We start from the raw sequence: 15,074 nt of genomic DNA on the forward strand, positions 1-15,074 counted from the left end.
GTTGGTGCTCATAATATGAATCTGAATGCGTATTCTAAAGCCTTTTACCATGCATTTATACATCTCCATTTACGTTGCGGCTGGTTTCCATGGTTAATGTCAAATGTGGAAATGATCAGGATGTAAGAGCGCACTGTTCTTGCAAACCATCGCCAATATTTGTTTTAGGTGAACCACAGACATGGATACGTATACTTCATGATCCAATAACAACATGAGAACAAAATGATATAATTCCTTGAAAAAGGCCACAAAAACAATTACTGCAATTTTTATAGTTGTTTGATTGAAATGAATTCTCATTTTAAATGGCTCTGAAAAATCTGAATGAGAAGGAATTGGAGATAACAGTATTGGATAATTTTTTAATGCGCACTTGCCAAATGTAAACGTTTATTCCAGATGTGCCTATTTCAGTAAGGCTGTATGGGGGTTATATTTGGCAATGCAGCAATAGCAGCAAAATCGCAGGATCCCCAAAAGTGTATCAGATATTCTGCAAACACCCAATGGCCGTCCGTAGAGTATATTGAAAAAACGTTCATGGAGGAAGGCGGCAAATACAAAACAGTGCATCCCCACTGACGAGCTGTGAACCCCATTTCAGATCTGAACCAGATTTTATTTAGTTCGCCTCATCCTTTGAAGCCTCGTCAAAATTCTCAACAAGATCTGTAAGAAAAATAAAATAAAATCGTGTCAGAACTTCCAATTCACAGCCATCTTTCCCATGAACTCTCACAGACCTCTCTTCCTCTCATTGTGGTTTAGAAAATTCTCTAAGCATTTATCTGTAACAAGATCAAGTTGTGTTAGTTCATTTATCCCTCCTCTCCCATTTCATTTAACAAGGGGATTAATTTCCTAATTTTGTTAGTAATGATAACCACAGTTTTAACATTTCAGCTGTACAAATTGTACTAAGAAGGATCAAAGAAATATTTGTTTGGTTAAGCTTGTTTGGCTAAATAGTATTTTTTGGGTTTAAATGGAAATGCAAGGCACTGAAACTCAAACTTGAGGAGTCTGAACTGGATTTATGGAGAGAAACCTCACTTAATGATGATGGTGGTGCTGATTATAAACCCCCTCCCCGTATACCAGCCCCACAATGTCTAATGTGAAAACCGAAATCTCCTGTTTCACAGTTACCATGCGAGGCTACACAAAAGCAGAGCCTCTGGAGATAAAGTAATTGTAATGGCAACCTCATGTGTGTAGCACTTTGCCTGTCACCACAGAGAGAAGTGGGAAAACCACTGAACTGTGGGCCTTCCACTGCTAGCATTGCACTCACAGCATTGTTTTACGTAGGATTTCATACTCCAAACAAGAGAAAAAAAAATGGCTAACAAAGGTTATGATAACATATCTACAGAAGAGGAGCCACAATAGACCCTTGTTCAGGGACTACGTCATCAAAAACGTGCACGCGCATTTTGGCAACGGTAGGACACTTTGTTATTATGAAAGCTGGTGTGGCAGGAAGGGAGTTGGTTCATACAGCATCTTTTTCTCAAATATTTAAATACAGAAAATGTTAGGCAGTCCTATTTACGGTGTATATGTTTTAGGTTTCTCAACCAAATACATGGATATATCTGGCCACAAATCAGGAAACCATTTTGTGATATCCTCCACCAGAGGCATTGCTAGACTTGAAGATCTACTGGGGCACAGGCCCCCAGCACTCACATCCCAGCAAATCAAGTTTAATCAACTATATGAAGAATAGCAGTGACAGCATCTTCATTGGGGATGTCATAACTCGTGGAGGGAACTATAGGCCTATATCGGCAGTACAAAGACATGAATACTATTTCTCCTTATCTTTCAAAAATGTGTTTTGTTTGCATCTAGGTGCAATCAACATTGCCAAAGTAAGCTAAAAAAAAAAAAAAAACCCTTTAGTCATTCCGCCCAGGTCCACAATCATTGGGTTGCCCATCCATTAGTGATCACAAACTTGGGAATATTTACATGAAAACAATGAGAAATGTTAGTATAACCCAATAGCTTCTGAATGCAGAATTTTGTCATCTGCTTTGCAAGGACTTTGTTGTCCTTGCAAAGGACAGTGTCAGTTTAGCAACTATTATATGTACTGCAGAAATATTTCACAGATTACATGAAATATTTATATTATGCCCTTTAGGTTTGTACTTCCTGAAAATAACATGCATTTAAAACCATGAATGTCTATGATGGAGTGGACAAAAAACTGCTTGATGTTCACCATGAGGACTATCTAACAGGTGTTAAATATACAAAATGACCAGAGAATAGTGCCATCTCACCTGGAACTTCATCATCATCATCTTCGCCAGCAACAACTGATGGCTTTCCATCATCGGCTGTTACAGGAAAAAAAAATCAAAGTTAATCTGCGTCCGGTAGAAAACCACTCTCCAAAAACAAATTCAAGCCCTTGTCTAGTGATTAAAATGGGAGTTTCTTCCATCACACAAACATTTTGAAATTGTGTGATGGAAGAAACTACCATTTTGAAGCAACATTATCCCAATTTGCACAGGCTTGAACAGACAGTTTATGGTGGTGTGTCCCACAAGCTGATTTCTCTTCTGTTGTAATGCAACATGTTTTGGGGTTGTTGGCTAAATTAACTGCTTTAATGCGAGTCTTAATTGTTAAGACCTAATTGGTGGTGACCTAACTTATGTACTTATATCAGGAATTAAAGACAGAGAAAATTAAAGACAGAAAGAAGCAAGCTACACAAAATCACAAACGGATCACATAAAAAGGAAGTTGACAAAGCTAACATGGAGTACACTTATTTGGGGAAAACTCAAGATTTGGACTGTACACAAGGCACAGGCAGCCATCTTAAGTATGAGTTGAAGTCAGTATTCAATGTAACATCACTAAATATTACAGCTCAGGTTGCAGGAAACACCAATTTTGCTGTTGGAATCTGTTTAGCAACTCATGCTAAACAGATTCCAACCTTTCAATACATCTAAGAGAGACTGGAAGAGTGCATAGAGGTTTTCAAATCCAACAATCCCATGAGGGTTGTGCAACCATGTTCCCTGTGATATAAACTGGTCCAAATGCCAAGTAAGCACACTCAAGATGGATAATTTTTCTAAAAGACGTTTCGTATCCTTTTTCAGATGTGGTTACAGCTGCCCCCAGGAGTAAAAAACTGTTACATGTAATTTATTTCACACTAGATCAAAGTGCTCTCATTCTTTCCTTGGGTTCAATAGGAGGTGCCTGTACAACACATCAGTTTTCCATTTTGTCAAAGAGCTCAGTAAGGGATTATAGCCCAACCTATACGGTTCATTCAGAACAGCCTATCACCCAAAATGCAGCTCCAACAGACAATCAGAGGGCAGATCCGAAGCCTTCGTCTACACTTACGCTGCTTTGGCAGGGCCTCCGCAAGTCTCCTGAGGCTGGTCAGGCTGTCGGCCCCCAGTTGGTTGAGGATGCTGGGCAGCATCTCTGTCAGCTGTTTGGTCTCGGCGTGCCCTGTGATGGTAAAGGTGTTCGCAGCCAGAGATGCCTGAACTTTTGGGTTGTTGAAGTGAATCACCGTTCCCTGGTTTGTGAACATGTTCACCTAAGTCATAAGAGAGAACGTGGTTACAAATTGGCCAATCTTCAGGGGCTTCTGTTGGGCTACAGGTAGTTGGTGAAGGTCACAGCTCAGTAACATGGTCTTAAATGACTATGACATATATACTATCATAAATATAAGTAACACCTTCTAAAACTGAATGCTACAGGAACACAAAATCATTGCTTTGTGCAACGTTAAGATCCAAAGATCCAAATGTAGGTATGCATATTCCTGTAGCATAACAATGAGCAATTGATTAATCACAAAAACACAAAATGAGTGCTTCAGGGCAATTTAAGAATGAAGGATAAGGGAATTGCATACTGCCCAATTAGCAGCATGCAAAGCATACATGAATAAGCAATCGGCTGTTTATTCTTTGATAAAACACAGAGATTTTCTTCAGTTTAATTTTGTTTAATCATTTTTTGTGTCATTGTGTCAGTAAGGCAAAGTCAACGCCCTCCTGGTATTTCAGTAGAAGAACAAGAAACACTATAAGCAGCTACCTCTTCAATGCCAGAGATGTTGTTGACACCAAGTTTCTTCAAAGAAAACTGAAGCTTCTTGTCGTCTGCAGTTGCTGTCCTGTGCACAACCTTCTTCTTTCTACGTGCTGTACCCTGAAAAAGGCAAAAAGAAGATAAGATACATGACTTTAGAGATTTCACAATGATCTCCAAGGAAGGAGTGAAGATCCCCTTACTGTGACACTGGGTATATGCTGTTCCTTAAGACAAATCATATAATTTCGCTAAATTTAATTTATGTAAAGCGAAGCTGAATGTCTTACACCACATATGCAAATTTCAAACTGCCTCAACGTTAATAGAATAGTTGTAACTAAAACAATGCTTACCTTTCCACCAATGCGGACTTGTGCTTGTAGTTTGGCAAGTTTTTCTTGGTTCATAATTGTCTCTTTCATCTGGAATCGAAACAAAATGCTGTTGTCAAACTGTTATTATCGACTGCCTCGTAGTTAAGCTAACGTTAGTAAAATCAGGTCCACCTTGAGATTAAAAATGTTATTATAACCAATAATATCGCCAGCTGATTGTTGGCTCCAATATGCAATTCCGTACTCGTCCTCACCATACTTAGTTACGTTAGCGTTCCTAGATATATGGGGCACATCCAACAGTATAGGTTAAATAGTTAGCTAACTAGCTAGTTAGCGAACCGTAATACCAACTGTGTTGCGTTGGTAGATAGCTAGCTATTTAGCCAACACTGAACATAGCCAGCTAGCAAACCATACAAAAGTCGCTAGCTGACGTTAACTTAGCTTGTTATTTTAGCTAGCTAGTACACTCTAACCAGCAAACATTCGCTAAGTTGGTTAGCTAAACAATTGTGAGACACAACAGTAACAGTTAGCTAGCATTACCTAGTTAGCTGTTTAGGCAGCGATTGACTCAGATACTTCAGTTGTTGCCAAGCTCCAGAAAAGCGGAGCTAACAGGTTAGTCAGTTAATTTAGCCAACTCGGCTACCAGTTAATAACAGTTCCTGACAGGGTGAATTGAGGACAGTGCAGTGATTACGTTTCCTGGATGTGGGAAGAAACGTAATACTTAGCTAGTTATATATTATCCAAAAAGCAGAAAGATCCATAACTGCCCACACTCAGTCATTTGTCAGCATGAATGAAACTAACGTTAGTCCAGCTTGCGAGCCGCACACCGATAGCTGGCTAGGTACATTGCGCCCCTCTTAGAAATAAGAGAAGCAGTTCAGCTGGTGGCCTGTCATCCGAGGCCGGTCATTTCCAATAAACAAGAATGGTTTACCCTTTCCTTTCAGTCAACAGTTCCGATTATTTTCCGTTATCTTTCATCAAGGTCTTATTTACCTTGCTTCGTCCAAGTTGGATGTAACAGTGCTGGAAAAGTTGTGTTTTACGGGTCCGCACTGACCTGCATACATGGAGTGAATACACGCGGGGGCACGATGGAAACCAGAGGAAGGAACGGAAGTGACGTACGGATACAAATTCATTCGTCCGAAATCTTGCCTGAGGTGTTCAGGTAGGTTACTGTATGTCAGGTGGATGCGTGCCTCAATGACCAGTAGATGACCAGTAGATCACTTGGAAGACAGGGCCTGCTAAGAACTCCCCGTGCAGCCTGGTTGTTATACAAATCTCGGCAATAGTTAGGCTATAGTGTTGGTCTTGTCTTACAGAATATAATGCCTGACTGGTAGCTTCACTGAAACATGCTATATATCAGTAAAACAGAATTAAAGAAAACCCCTGTTTTTTCAGTATCGTCAACATATCCTTTAAAAAAACCCGGTTCTGTCCATCTCGGAATGAATTTATCCCATGAACTATTAAAGTCATTCAATACAGTTCAGTGATTAAAGCAGAAATACCAAAAGTTGTAGGCCTTCATGGGCCTAGAAGTTGTGTCGCAGGTCGTGTCGCCATCCGCTTCGATTTCATTACCATTTTCAGGACTTCTGGGATCAAAACAATGAACTACTAGTAGATTAAAAAAATTGACTGCTTATGGGAGAAATGAATGGCGTATACCTTCAAATAATTTATGACATTTGAACGTTTGTTTGTAGGCCTATATGAAAAAATAACATTTTTCACCATTTTTTAAATATATATATATTTATGTATCTAAAAAAGTTCTGTGTAATTTAAAAAAGCAAATTCATAACGGCTGAGTGTTTAGCGATCTGTCGCACAATTGCAACATCACACACAGCCAGGAATATATTTTTTGCAGCCATTCACACAAGTAAGTGGTTTGCGGTTACCCATTAGTATTATACTTTTTTTGTTTTTGTTTTTTGTTTCATGTGCAGCTGGTGCAGGCTGCAGGTAGCCTACCTATTCGACTAGAGGAATCACTTGCACAATGATAAAGGAACAATCTGGCTGCCTGAAACTCTTGGCAACGCTGTGGCCTATTACGTGCTGCCTACTGTGAAGAGCACAGTCTATAATGACTTTGTCAGTGTTTGGGAAAACAGGCTACATACTTGACTGATGCTGTGAACAGCAGTACTAATGTCCCAGGGGTCCTTCTAACTGCATGGTTGCCTGTGGACCACTGTAAGAGGTGCAGTTAATGTGAACTCAAGAAAAACTCCAGGCAAAATTGAACAGCCAGGACAAATGAAGGATGGTCACCAAGAGGTATGTGAATGCAAAATGAAAATATACACATTCTTTTTGGTCTCTTACTTGAAGTTGAATGTTTGTGTGTGCATGCGGTACATGTGCAACGCTTTAGAGAATGACCTGAAATTAATGTATAAAACAATCTTATAATGACCTAACCACCAAGTTTGCCTTTGCTTTTTATGCATGTGATACATATTAATCACATGGTCAAGAGCCCAGGCCATGGAGTGGGGGTGAAATTCACAGGATTTGTCACAGCTGAAAGGAAGAATTCCAATGAGTAGCTAAGCGCTTTGATGGTACCCCTTGGCAGTGAAACACACTTCGTGTTTAAGTCTGCTAAAACTGTCATTCATTCCACGTTTGGTTTGTTCACTGAATGAGTTATATGATCTGCTTTCCATTGGATCCATGAACATGAAACAGAAACAGAAAATACACCTTCATACCTTATTCTGTCCAATACATTTGTTATTGTAGCTTTGTGATGTTGGTTAATAAGTTATTCTTTTGTTTCAACTGTCGTGATGTTGCTGCAGACACACTATTCTTTTGCTAAGTGCAACTTCATATTTGTGTGTGTGCGTGTGCGTGCGTGTGTGTGTGTGTGTGTGTTATTCTTTTTCCTGACTATTCCTTCTTAATGTAAAGGTTATATTTACAAGTAGCAGCCCCAGATTAAGTCAAAACATTTATAAGATGAAGATGATATAGTACTGTATAGTAGGCAACCTTACTATATATTTGTACATAACATCAAATGGCCAAAACAATTAATCTTTTATCTTTTCTCATTTATCCTGCACAGAAGCTTTCAGTTACACTTCCAGTCAATTTCTCTTTTCTTCTTTTAACTCACAAATATTATGTTTATGATAAATATTTTAATAGAATCATGAAAATTCATGATTCATGAAAATTCGTATGCATTGACTGTGCTCTCAAAAATGTCCAGTTGTAATTTGTTAAAAATCGCATACACACACAAGTTGTTAGAAGGATTTGTTAATGCTGAAAGTTTTATATTAATACATAATATTACGTTAATTAGACTACAGTTTATAATTCTGACTTTTTACATTAGTCACAATGGCAACTGGCTCAATGTATAAAGGACGCCAAAGATATTAGCCTGGGACATATCAAACTGACTAAACCTTTTAATGCCAATATTTAAACATTAGGGTCTATATTTTAGGAAATTGGTACTTTTTCCATGCGGAAAATATACTCCCAAATTTAGGAAATTTCAAGAAATCGCAGCTTGTTCAGCAGAAATTAAATATACGTTTCATGGTTTACTTGAGCAAGTGAGCTCTCTACCTCGTTTTTGATAGTGAGTGAGGGTTTGGATTCATATCGGTGGGGAGACACTTCAGTACTGCTTTTTACCACTAGATGGTGGTCTCCAAGCGGAAACACTGCCAACGTTGTTAAAATAAAAAGTCCAACGTATTAAGTTTTGCTACCTAATTTACGATTAGATGTCAAACATTAATTAAAAGCAGTATAATATTTTGTCCTAACATTAAGTCCTTCTATCTCTCCTAACTATAATTGTTGCGTGTTTTATTCATCAGAGCCTTAACAACTATAGGAGCGTATCCATATACTCCTGCCAGCTCAGCTACCTACGCCTAAAAGGCCCGGAAGCGATAAGTACACATTGAAATTTTTTTGGACTTGATCTATTCTTCTTTTATTTTAGTCACCTAAATCAAGACAATATGCCTATTTTATAGTTTTGGATTTTAAAAAATATTAATTTATTATTTATTTGATTTACTTTTCAAATAAATAGTTTTACTCATAAAATATATTGGGTGATAAATAAATGATTTATCGGTGAAAATAATATTGTACTAAGTCATATGTAATAACATACAGATTATAGGCTTAGTAATTATTAGATTTAAATATCAACTGCGTGTGTGTGTGTGTGTGTGTGTGCGTGTGTGTGTGTTTATATATCAAGTTAGAAAACAAGCATTGTTTTGAGAAAAATAAGACCTGCCTCTCTTTACACAAAGTGTACAACCAATAATTAAATAGTCATGCTTATTTGCATGGATTGCTTATCCGGTAGTGGCAAGTGTATCCGTGTACTGTTCCCCTTATAGTTTGGTTAAACTATACATTTAAATCTGTTGTAAGCGTGTAAAAAAGATGGGGGAGACCACACGTTGTGGCCCTCTGGTTTACAGTTACAGAGGAAAAATGAGACTATAGCCTACACAGAGAAGTTAAAAATTGTGCCGAGCTTCTTGATACCGACCCCCTGTTTCAACTTCATACAACATAATTGCACAAGTGTCTAAACCTCGCTTGCGTTTTGTAATATGTTGTAATGACGGTCTGGAGGACTTTGATAAATTTCCAGGTTTCAACGCACAATACATTTTAGTTGAATAACCGAATGTATGTCACTGTATAAGCTACACTTCAGAACCCGGTTTTATTGACTCGCGTGTTTATTCCATTAAAAACGAATCCTTCTCTCCCTTTATCACGCAGATCTTGAGGCATGTACCTTGATAGTAACACATAGAGGGCTATATATAACTTTACCTGTTTCTGTGGCTCTTTTGGTGTTTGCACGTGGAATGCGCTATTCTAAGTCGGTTTGGCTAAACGCGTCTGCTAAATGACTAAATTATGAATTTTAATTTAAAATTGAGGCTTTCATTAGTCAGATTTCCTTTTTTTTTTATTTTTACAAAGTAGCCTAAACACGATTAGGCTATAATTCCTACGGATAATATAATTAAATATCGCATTAGATTCCTTTAATGCAAACAACTTGTGAAATATAACGTATTTTAGCCACGACTGCTTTTACTGAAATTGTGATTTTTTTATTTTATCTGTATGTTTTTTTTCCCATAATATTGGCCTAATAGTCATGCTGCTGGAACAATTAAGTAAGCAAGCATTGCTATTATTTAATTAGCTCTGGTATGCTTTTTTTTTCTTTTTTTTTTGCATAATAAATTAACAGCCCAAAATTTTTCATTATAAATGGCTTGCGGTTAATCTTGATAACAAAGGCTGTACCATATCACGCGAACCAAAGCTGAAAAAATGCAGCCTGTAAAATTCTTAAAATCGCAAAATTTATACCTATGATGGCAATTCGGTTAAAGTTAGAACATGCTCTCAATTCTAAAATTAAATAGCCTACGTGAATTAGGTGCTATCCCATTGGTTACACAAACTTAAATTTCCTCTGTTCTAATGTTAACCTTTATAAATGACAAGCTTACCAGACTCCTACTAAGCATTTGCTTTGTTCTGGATGCTTTTCTCCCGCAGTATTTTAAATAACCATTTTCGAACAGTCGGTATATACTAACCATATGAGTGTAGCCTACAAAAATGACCACCATAAAGGGAACTTTTTTCATCTTCCCCAGTTCTCCGCTTATTTTTCAAAGACCCATTTTCTTTATTTATTTATTTTTTTCTTCTCCACAATTGCCCTATGACGTTCCATGCCCATGTGATCATCATGCTGGTATATAGAGCGAATGAAGATCCGCCCTCTTTGGGATTCAGACCTGGCCTTTTTAAGGTCTTTTCATAGCCTACTTAAAATAAACGTTTGCTTTCGGGTGGTGCGTAATGATGTGTTGCTGAGCTTCGAAAAACACCAGAAACACATGGCACTGGCGAAAAAGGGCTCGCGTCTCTGCCTTTTCATCATCGATTCCTTATGAGTTATTTAAAAGAAGGCAACATAAATTGTATCTCCTCCGTAGCTTTGGGAATTGACAGCGGTGAGCCATGACTTTGAGCTCAGAGATGTCCGATGCATCTATCCTTTCGGAAGAAACTGATATCGATGTGGTCGGCGAGGGAGAGGATGGGGACAACCAGACGCGGTCATATGTAGACGAGGTAGCTCAGATGCATGACGATATCCTCTTGGCTGGGTCCCCACAATGCGTGGATAGCTCTTCAACCCGGGATCCGTACAAACCAGCAAGCAAAAACACCTTAGTTAAACCACCTTATTCCTATATTGCCTTAATTACAATGGCCATCCTCCAAAGCCCAAAAAAGAGACTCACGCTAAGTGAAATCTGCGATTTTATCAGCAACCGCTTCCCTTATTACCGAGAGAAGTTCCCGGCTTGGCAGAACTCCATCAGACACAACTTGTCTTTGAACGACTGCTTCGTTAAGATACCAAGGGAGCCCGGCAACCCTGGTAAGGGTAACTACTGGACTTTAGATCCGGAATCTGCAGATATGTTCGACAACGGCAGCTTTCTGAGGAGACGGAAACGCTTCAAACGCCAACAGACACAAGATCTGCTGCGGGATCACAGCGGTTTTATCCCGGCTGCTGCATATGGCTATGGACCCTACGGCTGCGGATATGGGATTCAGCTGCAGTCCTACCACACACATTCAGCGCTTTTTGCGTTTCAGCAGCAGCAGTCCCGGCACTCGCATACTGGAACCATTATCCCCGCACCTTCTCTAATGCCCACAACCACTGACCTGGTAAGGACCAGGTTTTACCCCCAACTCAGCCCCAATCTGCCGTCGTCGATACAGACTGCTTCCAAATCAAGCTGTCCAGCGCAGCGATCACCCTTTTCCATAGAGAGCATCATTGGGGGACCCTTGAGTTCTGCTAACTGTTCCTCGCGGACTTCTCCAATCGTACCAATTTTGCCATCATCTCTCACTCCTCAGTCGCCCCCACTACCGCCAAGCATACACCAAGGACCTGCTTTACTCACTGTCGAGAACTTTTCTAACAGGATTGCCAACGGTACTAATGGCTGTTAGTTGCATAGGCTACAAAATAAAATGAAAAATAAAACAAAAACGCTCCTCACTGAAGGTAGGAGGATTATTTTTGTATGTTTTTGTTACACGCAGCTGAATGACGGACATTAACACAATCTGTGCCTATATTCATGCTGTGAAATATATAAGAATATATTTATGTATAGGTCTACATTTTAGTGTGATTCTAATTTCTCAACCACATTTTGTTCATTATAAATAAGTGATCCGTATAAATCACTGTTTAGGACGTCTCAGGATAACGACTTTATTAACAGGTTATATAAACTGTGTCACGTGTCTAAAACAATGTATTTCTTTTGTTTGTGTGTGTATGAGAGAGTGAGAGAGAACACCATTATTTTCTAGGTTAACAAATTGAAACTTTTTTTATTGTTATAATTTGTCATTTGTATTGAAGAGACACTAAAGTGAAAGTAATACATTTATATGCAGTGTGTGGTTATTTCAGTAATAAAACATTGTAAATTCTTTGGCAAGTATTGTATAATCGGAGTGTGATATTTTTACACGTTTTGTTTTTCAAAAGAATAAATATTGTTTTCCATAAAATGAAGTTTGCTTGGACATGATCTTATTGGTTAAGTAAACAACCATATAGTTTATTTTAAAAAAAACCCTTTTTAAGATCTTACAAAGGCTTATTTTTAAAAGACCAAATAAATGATTGATATTGTCGTGACTCGAGACAGCAAGGGACTTCTATAGGCTACGTCATGTACAAGTGATAGCCTTGTGGGCTGTTAAAGTCACGCACGTCTATATCCGTAAAATCTGTGCTTTATTCTTATATCTCGATTGTTGTAGTAGTGCGCTATTCATAATAAATGTCTTATGAAGTTGAAAATGTAGCATAACTGTATACACCCGCTTATTACAGCATAGGCTGTATATTCCTTAATATCCAGGACATTCCGTGGGCTACATTAAAATTGGAAAACAGGATTTTTACCGTAACCTCATTTAAACTGACCAAGGTGGGGTCCATGCTTAAAAATATGAAATATGTATTTTCAATTTCACAGACTATAAACTATAATTTGTGGCCACATTCATTTTTTTGGACGGTCCGTCTTGCTTATTGTTTAAAGTGTATATAGCCTATTTTAATAACCTATTCAATAGCTCAAATTTTATTAGGCTATTTTCTTTTTACCTCCGTACTGCAGTATGTCCAATGTCACGATAAGCGCTATACAGGCCGCAAATAAAACGGAAAAGAGGAATTGCACACTTCAAGATCCAAATAATGTGATCCTTTGGAAACGTTCATTTAGCCATGCCATTTAAAGATCTGATTGCAATATACCATACAAAGAAATAGGATGGAATTAAGCATTGACGCATTATAGACCCTACAAGCGTAACAAACCCAACAACACACCAAAGGCGATAGTGTGCATTTCAATATGGAATATTTACAAAATATAACAGTTAATGCTCTCGGTACACCAAGTCACCAACTGCTAAACGGCATAGTGTGGGGCATAGCACAAGAAATCAGTCCTAGAATTGCCAGCCTCGTTTCAAAAAGCTAGTAAATGACTTGGGTAGTATGTTGTAGGGCTGGAAGTATGTTTATTTACCAAGTATGGTGATTAGATTGATGTTCACAGTTATCCTCAAAACTACAGCTTTCAAACGCAAGAAAGAAGATCACACAAATAGTTTACTTGGACCACTTATTCTAGCATTATTAGGCAAAGTAATCATTGTATCATTTTCCTGGATGCAATTTATCATGCATATAATGAATGTCTGATGCAGTCACCTCAAACCTAATAGACACATGCTTTGGGTAGAGGCTTTCTGTGTTTTTGCTTGTGGAAAATATCCAGTGTACTGACTGTATGTTTTGTGGTAATGTGTGCACCAATGCTTTCACTTCACAGACGAATGGTGAGAAATATTGCATTGCATTGCATTGCATTGTTTTTGCTACTTAGTGTTGAGTAGGGGCCTAGTGCTGTGCATGTGCATCTGAAGTTTCAGAGGGAGGTATACTTCCTCCTAGATTTGAAGTCAACAATTTAAAAAAGAATTAAGCAGTAAAAGTTTTAATTAACTCTAAGTACTTTTGGACATCTACCACCTCCCTCATTCATTCATGTAGGCTAATTTAGGATGGCTGACAGAAAGTGTCAGAAAGGTGTGAGAATTTTGTTGTCTGCAGGTTTGTGCTTAACTGATTGAACTAAACCAGTTGGGATGGCTCTTGGGGAAAAAAGCAATCTTCCCTTGGGTTCCTTATCCTCACATACATGTTTTTCATTTAAGAAATATATATATATATATATTATATTAACCAGAAAGCCTATTAAAGGGCACGGGAAAATATACTTTACATTATAAAGAAGTGCGAATAATCAGATAGTATATTTGGGCCTATCTCATGCAATTTGTTTTAGAACATAGGTTAATACAGGCACTAATGTCATCCCCACGACATATTATGTTAATCTCAGGTCAAGTTAAATTTAAATGGGAAAAATACAGTAGGCTACAGGCATACATACCGATCCAATTCTCAACTTTTACCATACCGTTTTCTTTTTTTTTCTTTCTTTTTTTTTGAAGTCTTTTAAATATTGGCTGATTAAACAAATTAGGAACACACACATGCACAATCGCATGTGGAAATACATCATGTTAGGATTGTTTAAGGCGAAAGCCCACATAACTCAAAGATAAATTCAAACAGGAATATTCAATTCGATTTAATTACATTTTATGCGAAGTACTTTTAACAAAGACGCGGTCACAAAGATCATAGAAAACCCTGAAATAGGATACATATTTTAAGGTATAGGAATATCGCCGAAATATCCTATAGTAGCCTGGTTTACCGATAAATCTGTTAACAAATGCACTTTTCAAATAAAAAATTTTTAAAAAAATTGTAAAAAACGCTGTGACATTTTAAAAATCAACCTGTTTACGTATTTGAACTTCACAGAAGCGATGGCGTTTGAGTGCTACGTCTATCTAATGCTACTGAACGCTTGTTTCAGCGTGACTCCCGTGGTGCTGAGGAAATGTGTAAACTCGAGTAGTTGACTAGGCCAGAGGAGGACAGCGATGATGTAACTCTCGACCAAGACGAAAAGCGGTCCTTTTGACAGAGCGCAAGTCTCTTTCACACTGGCACTTCGAATAGGGTCGCGACCCGCTTACTGACGACCAGGGTCAAAAATTTTGCCCGTGTAAGAGAAAAAAAATACAAAAAGGGTCAATCAGGGCTTCTCATGTCTATTAGCATTTAAGAGAAGGTATCTTCTGCAGGCTTCGATGGGACGCTATAATGCTTACAGTGTCACACAGATTTGAGGAAAATTTCAATGTTAGTCCTATTCAGCAACGTTATAGGCATTGTTTAAAAAAAATCAGCAATCGAAAAACAATTGGGATTCAAACACCGCCAGAAAAATTGAGCGCCTGAGTTCTACGAGCGTGTGTGTGTGTGTGTGTGTAATATAGAATATGGCGCTCTCCTGTGCTTCTGAGTCTATAGGAAAT

General features: G+C 38.1%; 2 protein-coding genes across 3 annotated transcripts; one reads left to right on the forward strand and one right to left on the reverse strand.

Moving 5' to 3' along the window:
* Positions 1-255: 255 nt before the first annotated feature.
* On the reverse strand, positions 256-5,644 carry btf3 (basic transcription factor 3). 2 transcript variants are annotated; one of them, XM_035391839.1, is made up of 6 exons: positions 5,512-5,644; positions 4,452-4,520; positions 4,102-4,215; positions 3,391-3,592; positions 2,298-2,354; positions 256-672 (listed from the first exon to the last, which is right to left on the reverse strand). In XM_035391839.1, exons 1-6 carry the CDS (start codon positions 5,515-5,517, stop codon positions 626-628), a joined length of 495 nt encoding a protein of 164 aa, XP_035247730.1. In that variant the 5' UTR covers positions 5,518-5,644; the 3' UTR covers positions 256-625. The 2 variants fall into 2 exon arrangements, with proteins under 2 accessions (XP_035247730.1, XP_035247731.1); XM_035391840.1 differs by having other exon boundaries at positions 5,448-5,604.
* Positions 5,645-10,297: 4,653 nt separating this feature from the next.
* foxd1 (forkhead box D1) lies at positions 10,298-12,114 on the forward strand. The gene has a single exon (XM_035390212.1). It carries the CDS (start codon positions 10,521-10,523, stop codon positions 11,535-11,537), a length of 1,017 nt encoding a protein of 338 aa, XP_035246103.1. The 5' UTR covers positions 10,298-10,520; the 3' UTR covers positions 11,538-12,114.
* The last annotated feature ends 2,960 nt before the right edge of the window (positions 12,115-15,074 follow it).

This window comes from Anguilla anguilla, chromosome 14, assembly GCF_013347855.1.
Source record: "Anguilla anguilla isolate fAngAng1 chromosome 14, fAngAng1.pri, whole genome shotgun sequence".
Taxonomy (NCBI): Eukaryota; Metazoa; Chordata; class Actinopteri; order Anguilliformes; family Anguillidae; genus Anguilla; species Anguilla anguilla.